The sequence below is a fragment of the Lynx canadensis genome, chromosome A1 (assembly GCF_007474595.2).
Source record: "Lynx canadensis isolate LIC74 chromosome A1, mLynCan4.pri.v2, whole genome shotgun sequence".
Taxonomy (NCBI): Eukaryota; Metazoa; Chordata; class Mammalia; order Carnivora; family Felidae; genus Lynx; species Lynx canadensis.
The window spans coordinates 22,720,564-22,740,708 of NC_044303.2; the positions used below are offsets into that span (position 1 = coordinate 22,720,564).

The following is a 20,145-nucleotide window of genomic DNA, read 5'->3' on the forward strand; positions in this document are numbered from 1 at the left end:
CTTTTTTTTTTTTTTTTTATTTTTTTTTCAACGTTTATTTATTTTTGCGACAGAGAGAGACAGAGCATGAACGGGGGAGGGGCAGAGAGAGAGGGAGACACAGAATGGGAAACAGGCTCCAGGCTCTGAGCCATCAGCCCAGAGCCTGACGCGGGGCTCGAACTCACGGACCGCGAGATCGTGACCTGGCTGAAGTCGGACGCTTAACCGACTGCGCCACCCAGGCGCCCCAAAGTCAAAATATTTCTAACCTGAGAGAACTAAAATTGCATTTTAAAAGGAGTGGTAGGAAGAAATCCAGCTAGTGTAAATTTTTTTCTATGTAAGTTTTTTAGGTAGAACAGTTATTCATGTTAATTAAGTTCAATCACTGTGCCCTATCTTAGTGAGGCGCTAATTTTCAATCATTTATTGACTGGCAGCTATTACTGCTATTTGAAAGATGCTGGGGGGCGCCTGGGTGGATCAGTGGGTTGAACATCTGACTTCGGCTCAGGTCATGATCTTGTGGTTTACGAGTTCAAGTCCCGCGTGGGGCTCTGTGCTGACATCTCAAAGCCTGGAGCCAGCTTTGGATTCTGTGTCTCCCTGTCTCTGCCCCTCCCCCACTCATTCTCGGTCTCAAAAATAAATAAACATTAAAAAACCATTTAAGAAAGATGCTGGGGCGGGGGTGTGGGTAGCTCAGTCAGTTAAGCATCCGACTCCTGATTTCCGCTCGAGTCATGATTTCATGGTTTGTGGGTTTGAGCCCCATGTCAGGCTCTGCACTGGCAGTGTGGAGCCTGCTTGGGATTCTGGCTCCTTCTTTCTCTGCCCCTCCCCCAATCACACACTCGTTGTCTCTCTCTCTCAAAATAAATAAATAAACAAACATTTTTAAAAAATGCTGGCGTAAAGTTTATTTTAGGATTTCTACTAAAACTGTAATCCTTTCTAATGAAGGAAGAAAAATTACTATGAGTGTCCAAAATTCTTTAGAGCTGTGAACAGGTTATTTTTTGGCACATCAGTTGATAAGAAAGCTCAGTAATACAACATTTGACCCCATTTCTTGCTTCTCTAGTGTCTTTTGCACTGCATCCCAATCTTAACAAATTAGCTGGAGTTCACTGAACAGACCAAACTATCATAAATCATTGTCCCTTTGAATCTATAATTTCTAACACTGAAAATATCTTTTTTTCCTCATAAAGCTTATTCACTTCAGAAATCACATCTCCAAACAATTTTCCACAAAACCCATCTGCCCCACTTTGGATTAGGTGGATATCACAGCACCATGTGCAGACTTGTATCAGACTCTTGCAGACTCCTCTAATGTTCTATTTTTTTGTCTTTTTCATACTATGACCTTGTTGACTGTGAGTTAAATCTCTAATGAATAATATCTAGCACAATGCCTGGCATACATTAAGCACTCAATAAATCATTGTTGGATGAGTAAGTTTATTAATTCAAGAACTAGCTACCAATTTGGGGAGTAGAATCAGCAGACTAGCTATCTGATTCCATGTCTTTTGGTCTTGATAACTAATACCAGGTGCTTCTAAAACATTGCTTTAGCACTGAGTACTTGTTCTTCATCATTTATCTAAGCATTCTTTTCTCCACATCTTACCACATAAAGTTCTAGGTTGTTCTGTTCTCATTGGATAGCAAGATATTTGAGGCAAAATATGAAAAGAAACAAAGATGGATGGCACACCACTAAGGTAAAACATTTCTGCAATATAATCACAGCCATTTCAACCAAATTTCTTTTCAATTAAGTAGTTTAAAGTATTCCAAAGAGATGTTCCATAATATAGTAATGCCAATAATGTTGATAGCATCAATCCATGGATCCTATGCTCAAGGATGTAGAGCAAATCAGAATCAAAATTTGATTGTGCATATTTAATTATACTGTACTTAAATATAATGGCCTTCAGAAATCCAAAAGCCCACACTTTGATTTTTTAAAATTTCAGTATAAATCAATTTCTAGTGAAAATTATAAATGCTGCTTATTTATACATCTGAATATATACTCAAAAGGTTTTTCTGTTACTTATATAAAGTTGGCTTAGCACAATTCTACTTAGATTTCTTTCCTTGGGCAAAAAATATTTAATATACAGCAAAGCAACTTTAAGAAATTAGACAGCTATTCCTTCCTCCCAAAAGTCCCAAAACACATTAACTTTTTATTAGTTAATTTTTCCTTCCTACCTCTGGAAGTCCATTAGAAGCTACAATTCCAAGAGAATTCATAAAAGGTATGAAATTTTTGAAATAAACATTTTTCACCTGAAAAAGATAAAGTTACAACACAACCATTAAAAGAAAAACCTTAATGTCTGTCACTTTTAACACTAGAATGAAAGTGCTAAATGACATTTTAATCAATGACTTACATTCAACCTAATGTTATACTTATTTATAATTAATTCAATTATTTACTTTTTAATTTACGTGAGGCAGATTTCAAGTCCTAGAATGGAAGTGGAGTAGAGGACTGTTAATGAAATGCGATTTATAAGAAGAAAACCCATTGAAACCAATCTCAGTATTCTGCATTTAACAAATGATGAAAAGATGGCTCAAAAAAATTAGGCAACTTGACTAAAGTTACACAGCTAGGAAGTGGCAGAGCTGGAATTAAAACCCAATGTATCATCAAAGCCAAGACTCTTTACTTCTCCCTACTATCTCTGATTTCTCCCTGAAGCGTATTTTTAGGCCACTTCATATTTATCATGATAGCTAGCTTAGGGAACAGTCAAGTATTTTTGCAGAAATTTAGGAAAATAACCTGTTTTTACAAGAAAATAATTTCACACACACAAAGGATACCCCATAATTCAATTCAAAATCACATAAAAATATTTTGAAGAATGATGCATTTTCATACAAAAGCATCCTACATTTATTTAACATAGATAATAAAGACTGTAATAGGAAACCTGGAGTCATATTCCAGGCTGTTGTGCACTTGCAGTGTGCTACAAAATTTTAAACTTACTTATTTTCATTTAACTTCTCAAAATCTGAAGTCTACATATATTAAGGTAGAAATAATATCAGTTCATATCTTCTACTTCACATATAAGTTATAAGAATTGGCTTTTGTAGTACTTTTTGTTTTTTAATTAACTCCCACTTAACTGGAGTATTTATAAGGTAGGTAGTTTTAACTAACCAATTAGTATTAACTAACCAATAATTATATAGCCATAAATGTAACTAATCAATATATAACCAAAAACATTATATGTAAATACCCACTGTCAATTGACTGTCAATGACTACCATAGTTTTTAATCAGCTACACTTTAAAAATCATTCCCATATTCTAAGTTACAAAAGTTATTTAAAATGAAAAAATTTTAATCATTTATTCCTGATTTTAGAAATAAAATTTTGTAAGTAGTTCTGAAATCCATAGAATTAACAACCAGGAATTAGCAAACTGTATTTATGTCTGTTCATTATCTTAAGGGACTTAGCAATAGACTGGGTTAAAAAATATTTCAACTACATTTGTCAGCTTATTAACAAAGATTATTTGTGATTCTAGAAACACACACACACACACACACACACACACACACACACACACACGTATAAAGTTGATACATCTGTATCCACAGGTATACATCTGCATCTTTGCTAAAACTGACAAAAGCCACAGTACTAGAATTTAGGTATCTTGGTAAATCATTCCAACACTTCTTAAACTAAATTTTGAGATCATACTCCATTCCTTCCCAGTTGACAGAGAAATTTCAAAGATGCAACATTTCATACAGCTATCTGGCAGTAGTGAACTGTGGACAATATAACAATCTATGAGAGAAACAGCATTGTACACTAAAAGGAGAAACTGGTAGCAGATTTACCAAAGTCTAGACTCTGTTAGTAATTAGCTATCAATCTCTAGAAGCTCATTCACTCATTACTAAAAGGAGGTTGAGTACATTGTTTCTAACATTCCTTCCAACACCCCAGATTCTGTCAACAACATAAGCAATTCCAGGATGTTCAAGTATATTCTCTACCATCCATTAGTATCTGGTGTAATATTTGGAAAGAGTGTATAGGCTGAACAGCAATTTAATGTTGATATTACTTAACACCAGGATTTTCTTGCAGGGTATTTTAAAACTTAGGAATTATCAGTACCCACAGAAGAATCAAAGAACAAATTCATTTGAAAACTACTGCCTTAATGATGCACCTTTCAGTGATTCCTGAATAAGGGAGGCACTCTCTTTAAAATTAAAGTAACTTAATATGAAAAGTAATTTTTTTCTAAATATTTTGCTGCAAAAGAATTAGCACTAATTACAAAAGCAACTTGTCACGAAAGAAGTATATACTGTTAGGAAGAACATATCTAAATCTACTTCATTTTAAAGAAATCATGAAGTTAAATTACCTCATCTATATTACATTCATGTTCTTTACAGAGAACTTCAATAATTCTTGTATCATTTTCTAGTTGTTTTGCTATCCGTGCACTCCTGTTCTGACCTCGCCTTGGTGTTCGAGGTGAACCATTAAAAGGTATTACAGCTGTTTCTGTAAAAATGGTAAATTAGGTAAGAACAATTGCACATTCCACTGTATAAAATAATGAAGTATTCTAACTCGGGGGATCAGAAATAATCTTGGTAACATTCTGCTATTTTTATTTATTAGGCTTCATTAAAAGGCTAATAGTCTCATCTATCTATTGAATATTTGTTTTATTTACTGATAATAGCTTTTGCCATCCCTATTCTCTTCTGCCCCCAACCAGCCCAAAAAGAAACAATTATAAACAGGATGTAAAGCCCTATAGGCAAATATGGAGAAGGCAAGGGAAATAGCCAACTTATAAACTTACTCTAAAATGTATCCTACTCAGTCTGTAAGGGAAAAAAATGTTTCCTATCTTGGAGAGTTTTAAAAAGAGTAAGTATTTATGGATTTAATTGCTAGACATAGTATAAAAATAAATAAAATTTTAAAGTTTGAGCAAAACCCACAATAAATTATGCTTTTAAAAATATATATATTAATATGTAAAGATTAATATATATGTATTATATTAATATATATGTATTATAATATGATAAAGGGTGATTTTTTAAAAATCTTCTGTATTGTTTTCAGTATTCCCCATTTAAACTGAAAATGGATTCAACTATTAAAAAGATTACAAATGACTAAATATAAAATGTATTAACTGCCTCCAGGCCTAACCATCAACTTACAGGAAATTGAGAGAATATAGGAACATGTTAAACTATACAACAAAATGCAGTCAGAAAAAATTAAACCATGTGAAGCTGCACAGAATAAACCACCTAATTACTTAATAAATCAGTTATAAGAAAAAAAAAAGAGACAGAAAAGGAAGTTTTTTTGTCTCAAAAGCCTATCAACCAGTCATAAGGTATAGATCTTATTTAGATTCTGATTTAGTCAACCTGTAAAAAAAAAAAAAAGTTTAAAATCACTTTTAAAAGGCAAGTGAAAATCTGAACACTTACTAGATACTTGGTTGTATCAGGTTAGAAATCACTATTGATTTTCAGGTGTGCTAATAGTCACTATGCTTTTTTAAAAAGACTACCTTTTAGAGATACATACTAAAATTTGTAAGAATGAAATGGTATACAAAGATGTGCTTCAAAATAATATAGCTGATGCAACTAGGCAGCAGATGGGGCTCCTGGTTGACCATAAGTTATATGTTGAAGGCACGTGATTAAGTACATGAGGCTTATTATACTACTGTCTACTTTTGTATATTCATCTGGAATTTTCATAATAAAAAGGTAATTAAAAGTTTACCATACTCAATTTAACACCTCATCCTGGTTTCTCCTTAACATAGCACTTAGAAAATTAAAACATGTGTTTGAATAATCCAAAAGAACAAAGCGTGTCAACCTAAAGTAACATCCTACATGAACTTCCTAAACTTGTAAAAATTGAAAAAAGTGAAGAAAAGACATATAATCATTACAGAATCAGAAATTTTTAAAATATATTGTTTTGTATTTTTTTCTCCCATTTTGGTTTCTGCTACTGATCTTTTTCTGTCAAACCACGTTCAACACATTTTTCCATGAAAGTATCGTTCAGGAAGATTAATTAGGCTTCAGTTTTTCAGCCACTTTCAACACCACTTTTGACTTCCATGTTTTGATCTGTCCTCTATTACTTTTAGTATTATTAATACTTTCATCATTTTAGGAGCAAGGAAGCAGTTCGGCCTAGTTAAGTTTACATTTTTCTGTGGTATAATAAGTGATTTTGAAATTCTACTCTTGATGCCACCAAAAGAAGCAATTCCATTCTAAGAGGAATATACTCATCTTTGCTTAATACTCTCTATTTCAACAACAGTTATTTTCTTTTTATTATTTTTTTTAGCAACAGTTACTTTCATTTAAAAACACTTCTCACCTCATCACCCACTGAAGTAGATGACAATTATATGCAAAAAAAGTTAGTCACATAATAATTAGCATCCAATAATACAATTTAGGTAATCTCCTCCTGCAGAATGGGCTACTCTTTCTCATGAAGTTTCACCCATATCTGTGCCTTACCTCTTATTTTCTCTTTACTAGGAATGTTCTACCCCAACTTTGCCTAACCCTCAAATGCTATCTACTCTTCAACACTCAGTTCATATCCACCTCTTTTATATGGTCTTCCTTGGTCTTCCCCTGCTTTCTAGTCACTTGAACTCTCATAGCATTTACTATATTTTGACCCAGATCACTTAGAAAGTGATAATATACTGATTACTTACTTACTTGTCTTATCTCTACTTCTATACCTTATACTACTTGAAGGCAGAGTCCAGGTCTGATTTCTTTTTTATCATCCCTTCAGCTCTAGAACTATGTTTGGACCTAGTCGATATTAAATAAACAACTGTTGAATAATGATGTAAAAGGTGCATAAATTATTTAAAATACTTACTATATGGTTCTTTAAGCAACGCAGGAGGTGAGAGTTTAATAAAATAATCAAGGACACAGAGCATTAACTGAAATGAGATGACAAGATCATCTTCCATTTGTAACACTTCCCCTGAAAATAAAGTAGGTTCACATTGTAAAGTAACAGACTAGAAACGGAGATTGAGATCTTTAAATCAGGGAAAATTGTAGGTATGGGCATATGCATATACTCATTTATTTAAGAGTCACTAAAGGCATATTAAAGCTTAAAATTTTTTGTTTCACAAAAACTCAAGATTTGAAATATATAAAATATAAATGAAATATATAAAAGGTTATGAAATTATAAATGAACATAAATCTACCATGAGAATTTGACATTTAGCTATTATTATTATAATTCATTCCCTATGTCTAAATTCATTTTGTTTCTGGAGCATCTGGGTGGCTCAGTTGGTTAAGCATCCAACTTTGGCTCAGGTCATGATCTCACAGTTCATGAATTCAAGTCCCATGTCAGGCTCTGAGCTGACAGCTCAGAGCTGGAGCCTCCTTTGGATTCTGTGTGTCTCTCTCTCTGCCCCTCCCCCACTCATGCTCGCTCTCTCTCCCTCTCAAAAATAAGTCAACATTAAATAAGTAAGTAAATACATAAAATGGTCAAGTGAAGTCAGATCAAATCCTCCTCCAATACCCAATAAAATAAAAGGAAAACATGTACTAGCTAAGTGTCAGTACCAACACCAAATTTAAGAGATACTGACGCAGGGTATCCTCATCTTTTCCTCCTCTTACGTGGAGGGCACAGAAATTGCTGATGAGAGAAGGGTAAAAGAGAGGAAGTAAATGGTAGCTAACTTTCTGATAAACACAGAGACTCCAGTATATTGTGCTGAACTGGGGGCCAATCTGAATCCCAACACAATCCTGTTATGGAAACAGGATGTAATTATCATTATAAATGTTCTATTGTAGAGTTCATTCTAACAAGAATCTCAGAACAACAAAGACTCACACCATTCTAGATAAATTCTCCACTTTCTCCCTCACCCCGACTAAAAATAAATATAATAAAAAGGCTGTACTCATATTGTAGCTCTTTGGGGAATACAATGAGCCAAAGATAAAATGCAAAGTGAGTGAAAAGAGATTTATTCACACTACATCAGAGAAAACAGAACATCAAACACCAACCACAACAGAGAAACTAGAACATCAGGTCAGGGTTGCCTACAAAAAGTCCTAGTAACATGAGGTGGGGGAGAGCATGAGAAACACAGCAATTATGCAAACACAGTACAGAAAATAAAACAAGAAAAGAAATAAAAGAATCACAATGTAAGAAGGGGAAAAAAAATCAGAGAAGCCAATCCGGAAGATAATATACGAGAAGAAAATGCCCTATGACTCCTTGCACTAAGAAATAAAAAGCACAAGTTACATAAAAATAAGGAGCTAGAAAAGCTAAGGAAAAACTGAGGACCAAATAACACCATTACAAACACAGTTTAGCTCAAAACAGAAGAAAGGCTCGAGACAAAAAACAGTTAATACATAAGAAAAAGACCAAAGATCAGAATAATATGAGAAAAGATACTAAATATGGAGGACAAAAACAATCCAACATAAGACAGCTAAGTTCCTGAAACAGAATAGAATAGCACCTAACTGAATAGAATAATATTTAAAAATGTAGTGCATGAAGGGTTCCTGGGTGGCTCAGTTGGTGATCTCCTGGTTCATGGGTTCAAGCCCCATGTTGGACTCCGCGCTGGCAGTGCCGACCCTGCTTGGGATTCTCTCTCTGCCCCTCCCCCACTTGTGCTTTCTCTCTCTCTCTCAAAATAAATAAATTTGAAAAAATGTAGTATGTTAAGATTTCTCTGAAATAAAGTGCAGACCTTCAGTTTAAAAAGAGACATAGTGTTACAAGAAAAACTAATACAGAATAATAAAAAACAAAAGAGATATTCTAGTTAAGATAATGAACCTCAAACTTAAAAAAAAAAAATCAAGTATTTAGACAGTAAATAAGTGGGGGGGCGCCTGGGTGGCTCAGTCAGTTAAGCATCTGACTTCAGCTCAGGTCATGATCTCACAGTCCGTGAATTCAAGTCTCGCATCAGGCCCTGTGCCAACAGCTCAGAGCCTGGAGCCTGCTTCGGATTCTGTGTCTCCCTTTCTCTCTGCCTCTCCCCCACTCGCACTATCTCTCAAGAAAAAAAAAAAAAGTAAATAAGGGGCAGAAATTAAGCTAGTCTCCAATTTTTTAATAGCAATGTTTAATGCCATAAAACAGTGTCCTGAGGAAAACAAGTATGACACAAAAATAGGATAGACAGCCAAGTGGTCCTTCAAGTATAAAGCCTATGGACATGACTCATAAACAACACAGAGAATATGGTGCCAAAAAGCCTTTTTTGAAAAACTCCTTCTTGGTAAAATCCAGCCAGCTAAAGATGAATCAAAATAAAGAACTCAGAAATGGAGAAGCTGTAACAGAGAAGTGACAATAAACTTAGAATCCACCAAAACAGAGAAGTGAGAATAAACAAGTAATTTTAATTATAGAAGAGAATGTATGTGTTATAATCTTTGATAATGTTAATACGAAAATGCAAAAATCTTAAAGTAGGGAATGGGGAGGTAACAGGAAGAGTGGTAATAGTAGTGCTCTTTTCTTTCAAGCAGATTAATACCTTTAAATTGAAACACAAGGTAAAATTAAAAAGATTGTAACCTTAATTTTTTAATAATGTTTTATAATGTTAGAGAAATTATAACTGGAATGACAGTCTAATTTTAATGATAATTATTTCTAGGTAGGTTTTGGGTAATTTTTCTACACTTTTCTTTGCATTTTCTGTATTATTTGAATTATGTATTGTGACTGTATCATTTTTATAAAAACAGTAACATTATTCTTAAAAAAAAAGGGAAGAAGGATAAAAGGATATTAGAAACCGAAATGAAGTAAGACATTTCCAAAGCTGCTTCCAGTGCCATAATTACAAGAACTTGCTAAGAGTTCACAAGCCACACAGAGAATTGGGGAGTGGGGGGGGCGGGAGTAACATTAAACTGAATAAAAAATTGAGCGTAGTCCAAAAGAATTATCAATTATTGCATTTGAAACATTCACATGTAACAAAAACAATGACTTTACCTTTAGCTAGTAAAAATGTGATCCAAGAAGCTTTTAGCACCAACAGAGAGTTTATTTCAGTAGATAGCCTGGTAAACAAACAGAAAGCAGAAAAAAATTTTACACTGACAGTCTTCAACTATTTTTTTCCTTTTACTTATTTATTTTGAGAGAGAGAGAGAGAGAGTACATGCACACACAAGGTGTAGGTAGAGAGAGGCAGAGAGGGAGGGAGAATACTAAGCAGGCTTCACCAACAGTGTGGAGCAATTGAGACACCCAGGCACCTCTTCCTTCTTTTTAAGTTACAGGCCTAAGTTGATTGCGTAAGAGAATACAATCCATTTTAAATGTACAATTTACACATTAACTCAATTTGCTTCAATTCAGTGAGTGGTTTTACCAATATTTATATTTAGCCCATGTACAAAATGTACAAAATACATTTTGTAAAGGAAATATTTAATATTTCAATTCTAATCGAAAAATATGCATAAAAAGTGGTATACTATGATGTACTTGGTTTCCAATTACTTAATACTTTCCTGCCCTTTGCTTTCTAATTAAAATCAACATTTAAGCAGAGAGAGAGAGGTTTGGGTGACTCTACTAATTTAACACTATGCTTTGATAACTTGTTGGTATTAACAACTGGAATAGATTAATTAATAAACATATAATTTCCCTTTATATCAATCATCTTCAATACCACTAGTTCAGTGGGGCAGAATATCTCATATACTACTCATACCATTTCCAAAGAAAATCTCTAGAGCTCTTACATGGGTATACTGTTGGAGCATGTACCATATACATTTAAAAAGATAATTTGGAAATTTTAATATACACTTCACATTTACTTTTACAAAAACACTATGCTTTTAGTCTTACTAAAGTTAATAAAGTGCTTATAACGGACCCTCAAAAAAGATTTAGCCAGTGAATATGCATTTTCCCCTGAGCAGGTGATATGTTGCACTGAATGAATTTCCACCCTATTAGTTCACCTTACAGTAAAGGACATGTATTCCGTACCACTGTCTTTGTGAGAAGGTAAGTAATCTGCACGGAGTATAAATCTATGACCTTAATTTATGAGGTAGCATGCTATAATCTATCAAACTAACCCTGACATTAACATGTTTGGGATTATTCCAGAAAAATCTTTAAAAAAAAAAAAAAAGAAAAAAAAAAAAGACAGGGGCAGCTGGGTGGCTCAATGGTGTCCAACTCTTGCTTTCAGCTCACGTCATGATGTCATGGTTTGTGAGTTCGACCCCTACATTGGGCTCTGTGTTGACAGCGTAGAGCCTGCTTGGGATTTTTCTCCTTCCCTCTCTCTATGCTCCTCCCCTACTCATGCTGTCCTCGCTCTCTCAAAATAAATAAAATCTTTTAAAAATTAATAAAAATAAAACAAGATAAAAATAACATGCCAGGAAATACTTACAAACTGCCAGGTTGTGTCAAATATATATGTTCACATGTCCTAAAAGGAAAAAATAATTATATTACCATTATGGCTGTTTTAAAAGTTACTTTTAAATTTTTTTCATAACTTAGAAATCAATTTTATCATGCTTTATTCATCTTATTTCCAGAAGTATACTTCTTATTTTTCTTTTTATCCAGAAGTATACATTTTAAAGACAAAAAATTACAGCATTATTAAAAATGTTAAAGTAGGTTTTTCCAATACATGACATTTCCACACATCACTGTTAATATTTAACTACAAAAGGACTGGATTCCTCATGGGCATTTGTAACTCAGAATGTATTTTGCAATTAAATCTTGATCTAGTTAGAATCTCAGATCAGGTCGTAAAAGTTTACTTAACTATTAGTCTCACTAAAATAACTCAACAGTACTATAAACCATGTTTTTTTAGGACAATGGTGGAGTAAAAATTTCCACAGACCTGTTTCCCAGTGTAGTAACTATAATTGGTTGAAATTATTTTAAAAATCATTTAAAGTCTCTGGAAATTCTCCTGAGGGAATACATCAAAAAAGGAAACATTTGTTCATGAAAATCTACTAACTCTTGGTAAGAACAAAAATAGACTGGAATTCATAGCAAAACTCACTTCCTTCTCCTCTTTAGCTCAGCATCATAAAGCTCTACCCTGGGCAGGTGCAGCCAAGACACAGGACTCCCTCTCTCTGCAGTTCCCAGCCCAGAACTATCACTCTGGGAAAGGAAGGTGGCCAGAATTTCTAATCACCCCCAGCTTTGTATGCAGAAAGTCTATCCCAGGCAAGAGTAACTGGGAGGTCTAGGGCTCCCTTCCTCCACTTAGCTCCCACTCAAAGGGTGAAAGTTCTATTCCAGGCACAGCTGATCAAGAATAGTGGGGCCTTGACTTCTTTTACCCCACTTAGCTCACAGTACAGAGGTTCCAGATATGAAAAGCAATCTGAGAAGATTAGGGGCTACCATGTTTTCTCAGTGCCCTACTCTCAAAGTGGAAATGACATTCTAAGAGAAGAGGTGCACATTTCCCATTCTGACCTCATAGCAGTGGCAAAGTGATGCCCAGGAAAGAGGCAAGTCTTCAGAAAAAAGAGGTCTGAAGCTCTCTCCAAAGGAATTAACTTCATTTGGAACACAGTGTGGGAACTTTCAAGGCTAGGTGCCATTGAAAACAATGGAAATTTTGGTGGTGAGCATGTAAGAGGAGGCTAGCAATTGTATGAAAGCAACAAGCTGAACCCTAGACCACTTAGGAGAGAACCAGGGGAAGAAGGAGCTAAGAAGAGCTCAAAAAGAACAAGCCTCAAGGCTGACCTCAAAGACTATTTCTGAAAAGGGAGCCAATTTAATGAGATCAGATTGTGAAACAATTTGAGGCCCAGACATTGTCAAAAACAGCAAAATAATCATTCACCAATTAATGGAAGGTATATCAACAAAGTGGTTAACTTAACAAGAGATCAGGGGGAAAAAGACTGTCAAAGAGAACCTCTTGAAAATGAGTCACCTCAGAGTGACTGTGCACATGTCCAATGGCTACACGGAAGAGCATTATCAAAGGCTGCACACTGTGGGACTAACATACTTCACTGAAATAACACAGCTAGGCCACCAAGCAAATGCAGAACGACAACAGAAAGCACCACAACATAGGAGAATCAGTACCTAGACTTACTAGGGTGTTATCAAAATGTTCAGTTTTCTTTTTTAAATTTTTTTAACGTTTATTTATTTTTGAGACGAGAGAGACAGAGCATGAATGGGGGAGGGTCAGAGAGAGGGAGACACAGAATCTGAAACAGGCTCCAGGCTCTGAGTTGTCAGCACAGAGTCCGATGCGGGGCTCGAACTCACGGACCGCGAGATCATGACCTGAGCCGAAGTCGGCCACTTAACCGACTGAGCCACCCAGGCGCCCCAAAATGTTCAGTTTTCAAGAATAAATGAAAATATGCAAAGAAATAGTAAAGTATGAACTCTACATGAGAAAAAAGCATGCAATAGAAATTGCATTAAAGAGAGCCCAGATGTCAGACTTAACAAAGACTTCAAAGGAGCTGTTATAAATATATCCCCCCCCAAAAAATAAGTAAATAAATATATCCAGATAACTAAAAGAAATCATGCTTAAGGAACAAAGAAAGGTATTCTGATATTGTCTCATCCAATAGAGAATATCAATAAAGAGATATTATTTTAAAAGAACCAAATGGAAATTTGAGTTGAAGAGTACAACAACCAAAATGAAAAATTCACTAGATAGGCTCAACAGATCTGACCTGGCATAAGAAAGAAACACTAAACTTGAAGACAGACCAAAAGAGATTATGGTGTGTGAAGAACAAAGAGGGGGGGAAAAAAGAAGAAAAATGAAGAGGTTCACAGAAATGTGGGACACCAAAAAACACACCAATACATGTGTAATGGGAGTACCAGAAGTGGGTGGAGAGATAGGAGCAGAAAAAAAAAATTTAAAGAAATAGCTGAAAACTTCCTGAATCTGATGAAAAAACATTAATTTACATACCCAAAACACATAAACTCCAAGAAGGATGAATGTAAAGGAATCCATACCCAGATATATGACAGTAAAGTGTTAAAAGACAAAGAGAAAAACAGGAAAAAGATGATAGAGCATGTAGAAAGGAACCCAGTAACATTAACAGCTGACTTCTCATGAAACAATGAAGATCAGAAGGCAGTAAGATTACATATTCAAAGTGCTGAAAGAAAAAAAATGTTAACCAAGAATCATATCCAGCAAAACTGTCAAGAGTGAAAATAATAAAAGAGACATTACCAAATAATAAAAGAGAATTTGTTGATAGCAGACTCATTAGAAATACTAAATATTTCTCACAAGAAATACTAAAAGAAGTTCTTCAGGCTGAAAATAAGTAACACTAATTCATATCCACATGAAAAAACAAAGAGCACTGGAAAAGGTGAAATTATTGTGCTATAAAAGATGGTAACAACTGCATATTTCTTCTCACAACTGATGTGAAAGCAACTGTATAACACGGTATGTACATAACTGTATTTTGGGGGCTATAACATATAGAAATGTAATCTATTTGCACAAAAGAGGTGGGTGGGATCAAAGCTGTGTTGGAGTAAACAAATGACACTAGATGGTAAACTGAATCCATAGGAACAAATGAGGAGAACAAGAAATGGCTTAATAAGACAATTAATGTAACAAACTCTATAAATACACATTTGCTTTTCTCCATACTCTCAACTACTTTAAAAGACATACAACATAAATGTCTGTAAACTGACAAATAAAATGTGATAAAACCATACAGTGGAATATTGCTCCATAATAAATAGTAACAAAGTAGTGAAACATGCTACAACATGGATAATCCATGAAAACATGCTAAGTGAAAGAAGCCAGTCACCAAAAATATGTAAATAAAAAAATGTATATAGACAAAATTACTACCTTATAATAAAAAGTAGTTTATAATTACAAAAAGGACTTTTTGTAATTATAGAAAAGATGTTTAATGTCCAAAGCATTCTTTTAAACTGTAACTTAATGTAACTCAAACTAAAATGCTCTCATACAGTAAAAGATAATTGCATTCAATATATGTGTGTGCTAATATGGTAGCCACAAGCACTTACAGCAAGCTACCGAACACCTGCAATGTGGCTAGTACAAATGAAGTTGTGCTGTAAATGTGAATTATACACCAAAGTATTAAAAAAAACTTAGTATGAGAAAAAGAATGTGAAATATTTCATTAATAACTTTTATATTGGTTTTATGTTTTATTAAAATATAACTCATATAGCATAAAGTTTATAATTCTAAAGTATATAAATTCAGTAATTTTAGTGTATTCACTTCGTTTTACAACCATCACTACTATCTAATTCCAGAATATTTCTATCATCCCCCCAACCCCCCAAACAAACCCCCTATCTATTAGCAATACTCCTTGGCAATCACTAATTTACATTCTGTTTCTATGGATATGCCCATTTGGACACTTCATATAATGGAATATATGCTCTTTTGTGTCTGGCTTCTTTCACTTAGCTTAATGTTTTCAAGGTTCATCCATGTTGTAGTATCTAAAAGCACTTTATTCCCTTTAATAGCTGAACAATAAAATAATCTACCTTTGGTTATTATGAATAATGTTGCTACGAACATTTAGGCAAAAATTTGTGTGAATTATACATGTTGAAATGAGATATTTTGAAATATGTAAGTTAAATGAAATGTTAAAATTAATTTCACTTGTTTCTTTTTATTTTTGTCACATAGCTAGTAGAGTATTTAAAATTCATGGCTTACATTATTATATTTCTCTATAATAGCATTAACAAACCTAATATTAACTTTAAAAGTTACCATTTATTATGCACTTAATATGTGCTGGCAAGTGAGCTAACCGGTAACACTGTCTTATTTAATTCTCACAATTACCCTGTAAGGAAAATATTACTGGCTATATTTTAGACCGAAATTGATGTTTAGAGAAGTTAAGGAACTTTTCCTAACTCACACACTCAGTAAGTGACTAAATTAATATTCATACTTAGATCTTTTTCGTCATATATATTGCCATATATATATATAAATGCACACATACAGTCTGCTCTGAAATGAACAGGCTTTGATACCACAGTTAATTTTCCTAATTGCTCTTCAGAAAAAAGTACAAATAAGATAGGAAAAAAACCTGACAATCCACTTATATAACTAGTTAACAAAAAAGGCCCAAGTGATCTGTTAAGGCCAGATCTGACTGTCATTCCAGATCAAAATCATTCAATGACTCCATCCCCTGCAAGGCAAAGTCCAAGCTCACTATCAGTCTGAACCCTTCCTACCTTTCAGCCATCAGCAAAACAAAGTACATAATGCTACTGCTTTGCCTTTGTACACATGCTAATCACTCTGCCTGGGAAGTTCAGTCACAGTTCCTACACATTTTGCTTGGTGAATTTATCCTTAAGCCTTTTCAGATATTGCATTTTATAGTTTTTACTTGATCAAAAGTACCCTGCAATTACCCTTCTCACCCTTGAACATACACGACATTTTGCCCACTATATAATTTCTACTTCTCATATATAATCTTCTAAAAGAGAGCATCACATGCATTACTGCACTTATTTTTATTAAAGAATATAATTTATTTACTATAAGCTTCTTGATGATCATAGTGTGATAGATTTTATACCCCAGCACCTAACATATAACTGAGTACTAACAGACACTTAGTTAATGCTTGTTGTAGTTTCTTAATTTATTTGCAATAAAATAAGCTGATAGCTAGCCTAAAGATTCTTAAAGTATATTCTACAAAACACTATTTCCAGGAGGTTTTAATTGATGTTAAATGCATATAAACAAATATTAGTAGTCTAATAAATTTAGGAAATGAACTCAACAGATTCCACATATTTTATTATATAGGACTTTTAAGAATCCTGAGTTGCCAATGTACAGTGTGACTCTTTAAAGGGGATATAGTATATAAATTTTCCCAAATTGGGCGAGAAATATTTTTTTGTTTTAAAAACATATGTGGAAGGGTGCTTGGGTGGCTCAGTCGGTTGAGCATCTGACTTCAGCTCAGGTATCGATCTCTTGGTCTGTGAGTTGGAGCCCTCCATCGGCTCTGTGCTGACAGCTTGGAGTATGGAGCCCGCTTCAGATTCTGTGTCTCCCTCTCTCTCTCTGCCCCTTCCCCACTTGCGCTCGCTTGCTCTCTCTTGCTCTCTCTCTCAAAAAGAAACAAACAATTAAAAATTTTTTAAACATTTGTGAAGGGGCATCTGGCTGACTCCATCAATAGAGCATGTGGCTCTTGCTCTTGGGGTCATGAGTTCAAGCCGCATATTGGGCATAGAGCTTACTTAAGGAAAAAAAAAACCCAAAAAACAACAGTGGAAAGTTTACTATGTTTATTACAGGCATTGGAGTCATCACTGTCTGCATTAGCTCATTTAGTACATTAAAAAACCTAAGAGGATAGGCACCATTATCAATTCAGCTTACACACTAGAAAACTAAGCACTAAAGTTAGGTAACTAGCTTGTCCAAGATCACACAGTACGTGTTGGAGCCCAAAGTAGAATACAACTTCCTTTACAACTTTTTGTTTACCTAAAATATTAACTTTCATATTTTTTACCCAAGTGAAATGAGCCCCCAAGTGGACACAGCAACAGGCACATGCCAGATTCGGCATCGTATCCAGTGGCATTGGGGACCTAGATGAAGAGTGTATTAAAAACTCAACCCACATTTATCTTAATTTTATCTTTCTCCCCATTGAACAGTAATGAAAAGTCTTCTAAACCACCACTGAGAATACAAATCATAGCTCGATAGTATACGTCATGTACACCTACTGCATGCTTTCTCTTTCTAAACAAAATAACACCATTAGGAAGAAGTTTAAATTTTAAGGTCACTCTTCCATTGAGAACTAGAAGTCTTCTTCTGGCAGAGAAGGCTAAAGTGTGAACTAAGCTTAAAGTTCGTTAAAGCAAATGAGAAATATGAAAGAACCATATAACAATTTTGGAGGAAACATTCAGAATTGTGTATAACTGGATAAAAAAGAAAGCTAGAAGAACCAAAAAAAAAAAAAAAAAAAAAAAAACTAATAGCAAAGGGGACAAATCTAAGGGGTAATATCCAACAATATTACTAAACAGAGTTCCCAGACGGAACCTAATCATGAACAGTAACATGAAAAATGGAGGTAATCCTAATAATATTTCTACTTTACCTTTCCAATTTGCTGTAGAGTGCACACAATACCTTATACTTCTTCAACAGTCTTGACATAGCATTATCAACTTTGGTACTCGTATCAACTTCTTTTAGTAAATCAAAGAATTTGTAGACACTAAAAGAAAATAACAGAAAAAAGTGATTCTGTAACTGAAAAAATGTTTTATTTCATTTTCAAAGCAGAGACATTTCAATTAAAAAGTTTATTAGCTCTACACCAAATCACTATTATATTCTTTAGAAGGAATTACTTTTTACATTTTACTAGACTTTGAAGAGTAAAAATCAACTAGCTTCAACTTACACCCCTGTATCTGTATACCTATGCCTACATTTATTTATACAAAAACAAGGGTTATGACAGGCATATACATACATATTTATTTCCATACCTACCCATATGCTTTGAAAATCTTAAGTTCACATCTATTTATCTAATTCCAACAAAAAACATGGTTTTTTGAACACATGGTTCATTCCAGTGTTTCCATTTCCATATGTATAACTCTTCATTCACAGTGAGAAACCTAGGATCTACTTATCTTTATTTATTCATTTAGTCAACCCCCCCTGTATGTAACTACCTTCCATCTCCAAAGCTATCCCCTCTCCCATATGGGCACTCTCCTCTCCTGCTCATACTGACTCCCCATCCTAGACTGCCCTCACCCCTCTACATGGACATCTTCCTCACCCTCGGAGACTGCTGACTCCCCTCCCGTAACTGCCCTCACCTCACATGTGCCATGACTCTCTACACTGGCTTACTACACACCCTGCTTGGTCTCTGACACTGCACACCAAGCAGTCCAGATCATAATCCCCACCCCCAACCCCAGCCATGTGAATGCCTTCCTTATCTCACTTGGACTCTAACATCCTTCTTGGACCCCGTGGCTCTACCCTATCACAGATGCACATACCTACTTTCTTCACTGCACCCCCCCCAGTGGTTTTAGGACTGAATTGTTGGGGAAGGGAAAATAAAAACTGAATAAAATTTTTAAGTTGTTTAAATAATCTTTTTAAATCATTCTTTATTGTTTTCTATAAAAAATTAATCTATGTGAAATATTAACACGTTTTTCACCAATGAGAAACAGGACACTAAAGACAGCAATCATCAACTGCACCTCACACACTCATTTCTAATCAAGACTGTCTAAGGAATTATACCAAAGCAGCTAAATGAACTAAAGGGTAGTCACCAGACCAACCCATAGGCTGTCTGGCAACTAATGAATTATAGGTTTCATTCCAAAAATGGACTGGACCCCTCAGACACTTATCTTGAGAACTGTAAAAATAAAAGCTTCAGCTAATCAACAGAGGGCAAAAAAACCCAAAAGAAGGTTATTAAAATCCTCAGGATATAGAAGGGACTGGGGCAGCCACAACAAGCTATGTGGAACAGCAAACAAAGAAGCAGAAATAATGTGGAGTAAATGATCATGATGCTGCTCAGAAAAGGGAATGGAGTAAATGTGTAGATACCTCCAGAGAAAAAGAAATCAACCTCAGAACAGCATTTATTCATGAACCATTCTCCATGAAAATTCCAGTTTTTATGAGATATATGGCAATATCTATGGAGGACCATGGAAACTGAATTGTTACTAGGGGTAACTTAATTGAGTATTCCTTCTGTAGCCCTTCTGTGAAGGAAAGAGAAGAGGAAAGGCTAGAGGGAGGAAAAGCAGGTATAAAAAGCCATAATTAAGACACACGGATCTGTAACTAACTACATATTCTAGAGCAGTGCTCCATGAATTGGTACTGGTTTGTTATCCGTCCACAATTAA

At 34.6% G+C, this 20,145-nt stretch overlaps 1 protein-coding gene across 5 annotated transcripts in view; it reads right to left on the minus strand.

Annotated features, from left to right (window-relative positions):
• Positions 1–20,145, minus strand: part of RB1 (RB transcriptional corepressor 1) — a 180,627-nt gene that overhangs the window by 115,356 nt on the left and 45,126 nt on the right. For all 5 annotated transcript variants that reach the window (XM_030310532.1, XM_030310551.1, XM_030310528.1 and 2 more), the window contains 6 exons: positions 18,339–18,458; positions 11,546–11,584; positions 10,117–10,184; positions 6,970–7,080; positions 4,424–4,566; positions 2,215–2,292 (listed from right to left, as the gene is read on the minus strand). In XM_030310532.1, coding sequence (XP_030166392.1) covers positions 2,215–2,292; positions 4,424–4,566; positions 6,970–7,080; positions 10,117–10,184; positions 11,546–11,584; positions 18,339–18,458 — 559 coding nt within the window. The remainder of the gene's footprint in view (positions 1–2,214; positions 2,293–4,423; positions 4,567–6,969; positions 7,081–10,116; positions 10,185–11,545; positions 11,585–18,338; positions 18,459–20,145) is intronic.